Raw genomic sequence first — 9,869 nt, 5'->3', positions numbered from 1 at the left:
TAATGTTTTTATTATTCGTTAGAATCTATGGCTTTATCTGGGTGTACCCCTTTATAAGAAAAAAAAATGGAAGAAAGGATTTATGTTGACTCAGGCTTGTCTGCTGGGATGAGGCAGGCCAAGTTGAATCTGGGTCTTCCTAGAGCAAAGAAAGAGATTTAAGCTTTTGTTTTTTTTTAATCAGCATTTTTGCAAAATAATTAGAATCTCAAGAGGTTAGTTAAAGGTTATAAATCATGGTTTCAGGATCGGATTATAGTTATAATAAAAATTTATTCTTCATTGTAGTCTCATCATTGAATTAATTATTGAATTTTACTGTAGAATTATTGAATAAGATAAGCACAGGAAGCATACATTTGCCTCTCTGGATTGTTATGATATAGAAATTATTGGGGTATAGTTCTTAATAAGTGGAGAGGCCTTGGGATATGACCTACCTGCTTTGCAGGCTCTTCAACTAGAGCATCCTAGTGATCAATAAGAATATGAAACAAATGAAATGAAATAAAATGTTCTGAGGTTACTAGGTATGCCCAGTGATACATTGAGCTCAGCTTCCTGGCTTGAGAATCCTAAAAGGCAGCAGCTGAGAGGACTTGTGTGTAGGTAGTTCATTTTGGAAAAGAGAACAAAGGTAGTGAAGAGGGGAGAGTGAAACAGGGGAGGAGCAAAACTGAATCCTAGATTGCGCTAGGCTGGTTACCGTCTATCCACTGGCTCCTATCGATGGGCGACCTAGGCTTTCCTAAAGGCATGCTAATTCTCCATATTGCCACATGGTTTACATCCCAGGGTGATGAACCAGGATCTTCTAAGTGTCTCAAGCAGCAAGTGTCAGAAAAGCAAGAGATACACTGGTTAGAGGTTTTACAGGGGTAATGACAGGGATCAAGGTGTTATCAGGATACGACTGTTGGCAGCTAGCTGCTGTACTGATGGCTGAAGGAAAAGGTAAGTCAAGACGGTGTGAGAGAGAGTCCAAAAAATAAAAATCCCAAATTTGTAATAATTACTAACTTAGAATAATACTCTTTTGTAGATTTTCCAGCTTAGAGAGATAAGCTTACACCAGCCCGCAGTAAATGGGGAACGCCAACAATGTGACGGAATTCATTCTCTTGGGCATTGCAAAGAACCCAGAGCTGCGGAAAATACTCTCTGCTGCGTTTCTAATCATGTACGTGTCCACCGTTTTGGGGAACCTTCTCACTGCGGTAACTGTGGTCACAAGTCAGAGCCTGAGGTCACCCATGTATTTTTTCCTTGCCTCCTTGTCCGTCATGGATGTCACCTACTCTTCCGTCGTTGCCCCCAAGTTGATCGTGGACTCCCTCTCTGAGAGCACCGCCATCTCGTGCAAAGCCTGCATGGCCCAGCTCTTCGCTGAGCACTTCTTTGGGGGAGTGGGCATCATCCTTCTCACTGTGATGGCCTATGACCGTTACGTGGCCATCTGTAAGCCTCTTCACTACAAGACCATCATGAGGCCTCCTGTGTGCTGCCTACTACTGGGAGGGTCATGGGTGGGGGCATTTATCCATGCAACTGTGCAGCTTCTCTTCATGTATCAAATTCCCTTCTGCGGTCCCAACGTCATTGATCATTTCACGTGTGATTTGTTTCCGTTGCTGAAACTGGCCTGCATGGACCCCTGCACCCCGGGCCTCTTAGTCATCCTCAACAGTGGGGTGATGTGTCTCACCATCTTCTTCATCCTCGTCACCTCTTATGTGGTCATTCTCTGCTCCCTGAAGTCCTGCAGTTCTGAAGGGCGGCGTAAAGCCCTCTCCACCTGTGGCTCCCACCTCACGGTGGTCTTCATGCTCTTCATGCCTTGTATTTTCTTGTACGTGAGGCCTGTGGTCACTTACCCCATAGACAAGGCAATGGCTGTGTCCTCCACCACCGTTGCACCCATGTTAAATCCCCTGATCTACACCTTGAGGAACATGGAGGTGAAAAACGCCATGAGGAAACTGTGGATGAAAAAAGGGGCCTTGTGTGGTCATTAGCTCTCATGCCAAGAGGAGTTCTTTCTTACAAGGACAATGTGCCTTTCAGTTCAGTTCAGTTCAGTTCAGTTGCTCAGTCATGTCTGACTCTTTGAAACCCCGTGATTCGCAGCATGCCAGGCCTCCCTGTTCATCACCAACTCCCGGAGTTTACTCAAACTCATGTCCATCGAGTCGGTGATGCCATCCAACATCCAACATCCTCTGTTGTCCCCTTCTCCTCCTGCACTCAATCTTTCCCAGCATCAGGGTCTTTTCAAATCAGTCAGCTCTCTGCATGAGGTGGGCAAAGTATTGGAGTTTCAGCTTCAACATCGGTCCTTCCAATAAACACCCAGGACTAATGTCCTTTAGGATGGACTGGTTGGATCTCCTTGCAATTCAAGGAGTTCTCCAACACCACAGTTCTCCAACACCACAGTTCAAAAGCATCAATTCTTCGGCATTCGGCTTTCTTTATAGTCCAACTTTCACATTCATACATGACCACTGGAAAAACCATAGCCTTGACTAGACGGACCTTTGTGGGCAAAGTAATGTCTCTGATTTTTCACATGCTGTATAGGTTGGTCATAACTTTCCTTCCAAGGAGTAAGTGTCTTTTAATTTCATGACTGCAATCACCATTTGCAGTGATTTTGGAGCCCAGAAAAATAAAGTCAGCCATTGTTTCCACTGTTTCCCCATCTATCTGCCATGAAGTGATGGGAGTGGATGCCATGATCTTAGTTTTCTGAATGTTGAGCTTTAAGCCAACTTTTTCACTCTCCTCTTTCACTTTCATCAAGAGGCTCTTTAGTTCTTCTTCACTTTCTGCCATAAGGATGGTGTCATCTGCATATCTGAGGTTACTGATATTTCTCCCAGTAATCTTGATTCCAGCTTGTGCTTCATCCAGCCCAGCATTTCTCCTGATATACTCTGCATATAAATTAATAAGCAGGGTGACTATATAGAGCCTTGATGTACTCCTTTCCCAATTGGAACCAGTCTGTTGCTCCATGTCCAGTTCTAACTGCTGCTTCCTGACCTGCATACAGGGTGCCTTTACCTTCCCATTCATTCCAATCTATTGAGGATACAGCAGTCACTGGCATCATTTAGTCATGCAAATCAGGTGAAGATTCTGTAATCCTGTTATTCCCCACCTCTCCAGTGCATTTTGGGCTCCATTCCCTTTCTCACAAGGCTCTGGCCACTTTCTCTTTCTCTCTATTTTCTTATCCTGCCTTATGAGTAATTCAAGCCTTTTCCAGTTTGGGGCTTTTGTTTTTCTTACTCTGCTTACACCTGAAATTCTCTTTCCCAGAGTTTTTCTTCTCTGCCTCTATCTCATTTTTCCCCCTCTTTTAGATGAACTCTAGTTTCCTTAGACAAGTTTTCCCTGATGGCTTTCTCTAGCCATTCTTCTAAGTTACTCTTTAACTCTTCATCTGATTATATCCTTAGTATCAAAGTCACAAACTATACTTTAAAAATTATTTCTTGGATTTTATTTTATCTTTTCCTTCGAACAAATTTGTAATCCTTGTAAGGTCAGAGATTATGCTTACTGCTTCATGCTATGGATAGAACACTGTCAGTAAGCTAGTAGGTGCTTAATAAATGTCTTTGAATGAATATAAGTTTAAAAGTAACTTGTTTTTTTAATATTACAAATTAATACTGAAAAGTAGAGGTGAATATATATGTCTCTCTGTGTGTGTGTATGTATATATACAATACAGGAGTTAGAATTACCTGGTTTGCATGTTTCCAAGTGTCTTTTCTGGAAACTTTTGGAAGCAAACACAATTTCAGATTAGTACTGTACTCAGTACTTTACTATTTAATAAGGAATACAGCACTGCCAAAATTCTCTGCTGCTGTTATTTCTCCTTTAGAGAAGCAGGATAAGAATCACTCACACTGGGAGTCAAGATACTTCAGAATCTAGTGTCTGTAGCTATGGCCTTTATGAAAAAAAGTAACTCTGTAAAGGTCTAAATTTTTCTTTAACTGTGGGAAAATTTTTCTTGCTGTTACATCATAGAGCTGGATTCTAAAATCCAAATGACATTTCTTTTCCTCCAGATCTTGCTTTGTCTGTCACTAGAGAGTACTCTCGCCTGGAAAATCCCATGGACGGAGGAGCCTGGTGGGCTGCAATCCATGGGGTCGTGAAGAGTCGGACACGATTGAGTGACTTCACTTTTGCTTTTCACTTTCATGCATTGGAGAAGGAAATGGCAGCCCACTCCAGTGCTCTTGCCTGGAGAATCCCAGGGACGGGGGAGCCTGGTGGGTTGCCGTCTGTGGGGTTGCAGAGAGTTTGACATGACTGAAGTGACTTAGCAGCAGCAGCAGCAGCAGCAGAGAGACACTGATATCTTTTTAAAAGTCTCCCTTATCTAGCATATGGGAAATGTAAAGTCTTAGACTAAATTAGCATTCTGTTATAGTTTTCTTAGCTTTAAAAATACATAGTATATATGCTAGAAATAGTTACAATATCAGTCATAGTATTTAAAGCAAAGACAATACTTAAGCCAGTATTTATTTTTATACACAAAACATGTGTACAGTAGATATTTCATGTTAGTTATCATCAGCTATTTTCAAAAACTTTGAGGTTCATTTATTTACTGAAGAATATTTGGTTACATTGTACGAGGTATCCGATAAGGGACACCTGTCATGAATAAGGTGATGCTTCTCTTTTACCTTGGGGGTTGCATTCTAGTGCAGGAGACAATACATAGAAATGAAAACAAAGTCATGAAGTGTTAACAGATTGTCAGAAACTGTAATGGAATGGTGCCTATGGGACCAGACAACTTTAGTTAGGTGGACAGTGGGGCTTTTCTGAGAGGTTACTTCTAAACTGAGACCTAAATGATGAAATAGAATCATCCTTAAACACATCCGTGAGAAGAGCATTTCAAGGGACTCCTGAAAAGTTTGTGAAAAACTTATAAGGTAGAAGCCAGCTTGAATAGAAGAAGGTCAGGATAATCAGTGGACAGGAGGGAATGTGATGCAAGGTGAGATGTGAAAATTACACAGGTTTCTTCTGATGCAAGGCAAGATGTGAAAATTAAACAAATTTCTTTTGATCAAGAAATCTGTTGTTTTTTTGACTTTTAAGTTCAAAAAGAATTATGGGCATCAGAATAATTTTGATTAGAATAATAATTAAAAATCAAATCCTCCATGTGTTTATGGATGACTCTGCAATTTGGCATCAAACATCTTTGCACATAGGCTTCCCAGATGATGCTAGTGGTAAAGAACATGCATGCCTGCCAACGCAGGAGACATAAGAAACGCTAGTTCAATCCCAGGGTCAGGAAGATCCCCTGGTGGAAGGCATGGGGACCTACTCCAGTATTCTTGCCTGGAAAATCCCACGAATAGAGGAGTCTTGTGGGCTCCATAGGGTCGTAAAGAGTAGGCCATGACTGAAGCAACTTGGAACGCATGCGTTGTCCTGGCAGGGAGCGTCCATTTGATTTTTGCTACCTCATAACAGAGCGTAATGTTTACTGGCTGCCTACAATATCTTAAAGTTGAACATCTGGATTCACCTAATAATTATTTTTCTTGCCTCATGTCAAAGAAGAAGAAAAAACTGCTCAGTTTCAGTTCAGTGGCTCAGTTGTGTCTGACTCTTTGCGACCCCATGGACCGCAGCACGCCAGGCCTCCCTGTCCATCACCAGCTCCTGGAGTCCACCCAAACCCATGTCCATTGAGTCGGTGATGCCATCCAACCATCTCATCCTCTGTCGTCCCCTTCTCCTCCTGCCTTCAATCTTTCTCAGCATCAGGGATTTTCAAGTGAGTCAGCTCTTCGCATCAGGTGGCCAAAGTATTGGAGTTTCAGCTTCAGCATCAGTCCTTCTAATGAACACCCAGGACTGATCTCCTTTAGATGGATTGGTTGGATCTCCTTGCAGTCCTGACAGTGTGTAAATGTTGATCTCTGTGAGAACTTTCTGATGATCACTTTTACTATTTTAATTATGAGAATTAGAAGGTTCAAAATGAGGTCCCTAAAGCTAAATAATATTTTTGGCAATTCTCTAGCATCAGAGTAGGTTCAGAATTTACATTTTCTACTACAAAGGTAAGGCCATTCTGACCATTCATGCTGAAGTTATTATCTGCAATTAGATTCCACAAATCTCTTCTCTCTTCTGTAGGGCTCCCTAGTTTCTTCACATGAAGTAGCTTTATTCATAAAACATATTACTTTTCAGCTCACTGCTCACCTTTTTTGTTTGGTTCTTTAATGCTCTTCTTTTGAAACATATCTTGGTCTTGCTGCTTTTTAAAAGAAACTCACTGTAGATCATTGATTGTAAATAATCTAATCTGTATATATAAGAATAGAAAATTTCAGCACTATTTATGATACAAAGACATTACAAAGTAGTAATAAGATAACATTTTAATTTGAAGGAAGAGTATTGGCCTAAAAAAACACAAAAAACTACTGCAAACATCCAACTTATTTGGAGACATTAAATAAGCTTACTTCCTATTTCATTCTGAAAATGTAAGCTATCTGAAGGGAACTTCTTTAGATTCTTGCAACTATATCTACCAATTGTCCAGCACCATTTAGATATTTGCCACCTTCTTACCTACTCTTAAAAATGCATTCATTATCTATGCTCCTATGCAAAGAAATCAACCTCTTTATTGTACACTAGACCTTATTTCCTTCTTGTTTGCGTGAGGGCATTGGTCTAAAAATAGCTTCTATATCTATTTTATCGACATTTCACTTTTTATTTGATCATTTTACTTCAGCAAAGAAGCAAATCTGTTATACCCTTCACCTTTAAAGTAAAATTTCCCATTGATTCCTTTTTCTTTTTCAGCTACTCTTTCATTTCATTCTCTCTTCTTTCTTACAAACACAAGAGATTCTTTAACACTTGTCTCCCCTTTCTCTCCTTCTGTTCTGTTTAAACTCTTTCAGCCACACTTCAGTTAAACTTCTCTTTTCTGGGTCACCAGTGCCCTCTATGTTATTCCACATAACTCTCATCACTCACTTCTCATCTTACAGAATCCATCAGCAGTGTTTCATCCCATCTTTCTTGGCACACTTTCTTTGAGAAATGATTTTTTGAGGTCGAAACCTGGAAATCCAAATTCTTCCATGGTATTTCCACCTGAATGACTAATAGATTTCTTAAACTGGCCCCAACGACAAAGCATATTTTCATGGAAATTGATATAACAATTCTAAAATTATATTCATGTGTGCTTGCCTTTAAATAAGTTTGGTGACAGAAGAAAAAAAGAGAAGAATAGGAAACTAGATTTACTAGTTGCTAGAACACACCACATTCCAGGATGTCTGGCTCTGGGTGAGTGATCACACCATCATGATTATCTGGGTTGTGAAGATCTTTTTTGTACAGTTCTTCTGTGTATTTTTGCCACCTCTTCTTAATATCTTCTGCTTCTGTTAAATCGATACCATTTCTGTCCTTTATTGAGTCCATCTTTGCATGAAATGTTCCCTTGGTATCTCTAATTTTCTTGACGAGATCTCTAGTCTTTCCCATTCTATTGTTTTTCTATATTTCTTTGCACTGATCACTGAGGAAGGCTTTCTTATCTCTCTTTGCTGTTTCTTTGGAACTCTGCATTCAAATGGGTATATCTTTCCTTTTCTCCTTTGCTTTTCACTTCTCTTCTTTTCACATCTATTTGTAAGGCCTCCTCAGACAGCCATTTTGCTTTTTTGCATCTCTTTTTCTTGGGGATGGTCTTGATCCCTGTCTCCTGTACAATGTCATGAACCTCTGTCCATAGTTCATTGGGCACTCTGTCTATCAGATCTAATCCCTTAAATCTATTTCTCACTTCCACTGTATAATCATAAGGGAGTTGACTCTGGAATGTGAAGTCAAGTGGGCCTTAGGAAGTATAACTAGGAACAAAGCTATTGTAGGTGATGGAATTCCAGTTGAGCTATTTCAAATCCTAAAAGATGATGTTGTGAAAGTGCTGCACTCCATATGCCAGCAAATTTGAAAAACTCATCAGTGGCCACAGCACTGGAAAAGGTCAGTTTTCATTCCAATCCCAAAGAAAGGCAGTGCCAAAGAATGCTCAAACTACCGCACAATTGCTCATCTCACACACTAGCAAAGTAATGCTCAAAATTCTCCAAGCCAGGCTTCAGCAATATGTGAACCGTGAACATCCAGATGGTCAAGCTGGTTTTAGAAAAGGCAGAGGAACCAGAGTTCAAATTGCCAACATCTGCTGGATCATCAAAAAAAAATCAAGAGAGTTCCAGAAAAACATCTATTTCTGCTTTATTGACTGACTATCCCAAAGCTTTGACAGTGTGGATCACGATAAACTGTGGAAAATTCTGAAAGAGATGGGAATACCAGACCACCTGACCTGCCTCTTGAGAAATCTGTATGCTGGTCAGGAAGCAACAGTTAGAACTGGACATGGAACAACAGACTGGTTCCAAATAGGAAAGGGAGTACGTCAAGGCTGTATATTGTCACCCTGCTTGTTTACCTTATATGCAGAGTACATCAGGAGAAACTCTGGGCTGGATGAAGCACAAGCTGGACTCAAGATTGCCGGGAGAAATATCAATAACCTTAGATATGCAGATGACACCACCCTTATGGCAGAAAGTGAAGAAGAACTAAAGAGCCTCTTGATGAAAGTGAAAGAGGAGAGTGAAAAAGTTGGCTTAAAGCTCAACATTCAAAGAACTAAGATCATGGCATCCGGTCCCATCACTTCATGGCAGATAGATGGGGAAACAGTGGAAACAATGGCTGACTTTATTTTTCTGGGCTCCAAAATCACTGCAGATGGTGATTGTAGTCATGAAATTAAAAGACACTTACTCCTTGGAAGGAAAGTTATGATCAACCTAGACAGCATGTGAAAAATCAGAGGCATTTCTTTGTCCACAAAGGTCCGTCTAGTCAAGGCTATTGTTTTTCCAGTGGTCATGTATGGATGTGAAAGTTGAACTATAGAGAAAGCTGAATGCAAAAGAATTGATGCTTTTGAACTGTGGTGTTGGAGAAAACTCTTGAGAGTACCTTGGACTGCAAGGAGTTCATCCTAAGGGAAATCAATCCTGAGTGTTCATTGGAAGGACTGATGTTGAAGCTGAAACTCCAATATTTTGGTCACCTGATGCGAAGAGCTGACTCATTGGAAAAGACCCTGATGCTGGGAAAGATTGAGGGCAGGAGGAGAAGGGGATGATAGAGGATGAGATGGTTGGATGGCATCACCAACTCACTGGATATGTTTCGGGTAAACTCCAGGAGTTGGAGATGGACAGGGAGGCCTGGCGTGCTGCGGTTCATGGGGTTGCAAAGAGTAGACACGACTGAGCGACTGAACTGAACTGAACTGAGAACATACCACAAGGCTCTAGCTTGTAAATTTTTTGCTATATTCCCATGAATAATGAATCCTAAAGAACAGAAGAAATGTTTCAGACTTGAGTCCTTTGTGTTTGTAGATTTAATATAAATGCTATAATTTAATTAATTAATTTTCAGTATGGAATTTTAATCTGTCAGGAAGCATGGACTATTGGATAAATTCTGGAAGAGCCATATTGTCACTAACTCCCCTCTACATCATCCCCTCATGTCCTTCTCTCTTTTCTGATTTGTAAGGTTTTTCTCAATTTACCCTATTTCTATAACATGCCTGTTACATTATCTGCCCCATCCAATTATCACAATATTATTTCTTATCCTACTCACTTCCTCTAGCTGAAGCAAATAATAAAGGATTAAGTAAATCAGGACTTGGAATAAAGTAAAAGATGCTACATGTGTTTTGAAGTAGGAACCAG

At 40.4% G+C, this 9,869-nt stretch overlaps 1 protein-coding gene across 1 annotated transcript; it reads left to right on the top strand.

Moving 5' to 3' along the window:
* Positions 1-1,085: 1,085 nt before the first annotated feature.
* Positions 1,086-2,015, top strand: LOC136175503 (olfactory receptor 4C6-like). Its single transcript, XM_065945780.1, has one exon. It carries the CDS (start codon positions 1,086-1,088, stop codon positions 2,013-2,015), a length of 930 nt encoding a protein of 309 aa, XP_065801852.1.
* Positions 2,016-9,869: the final 7,854 nt, after the last annotated feature.

Source organism: Muntiacus reevesi, chromosome 9 (assembly GCF_963930625.1).
Source record: "Muntiacus reevesi chromosome 9, mMunRee1.1, whole genome shotgun sequence".
NCBI lineage: Eukaryota > Metazoa > Chordata > Mammalia > Artiodactyla > Cervidae > Muntiacus > Muntiacus reevesi.
The sequence above is the reverse complement of the archived record's forward strand: the minus strand, read 5'-3'. Positions and strand labels throughout refer to the sequence as shown.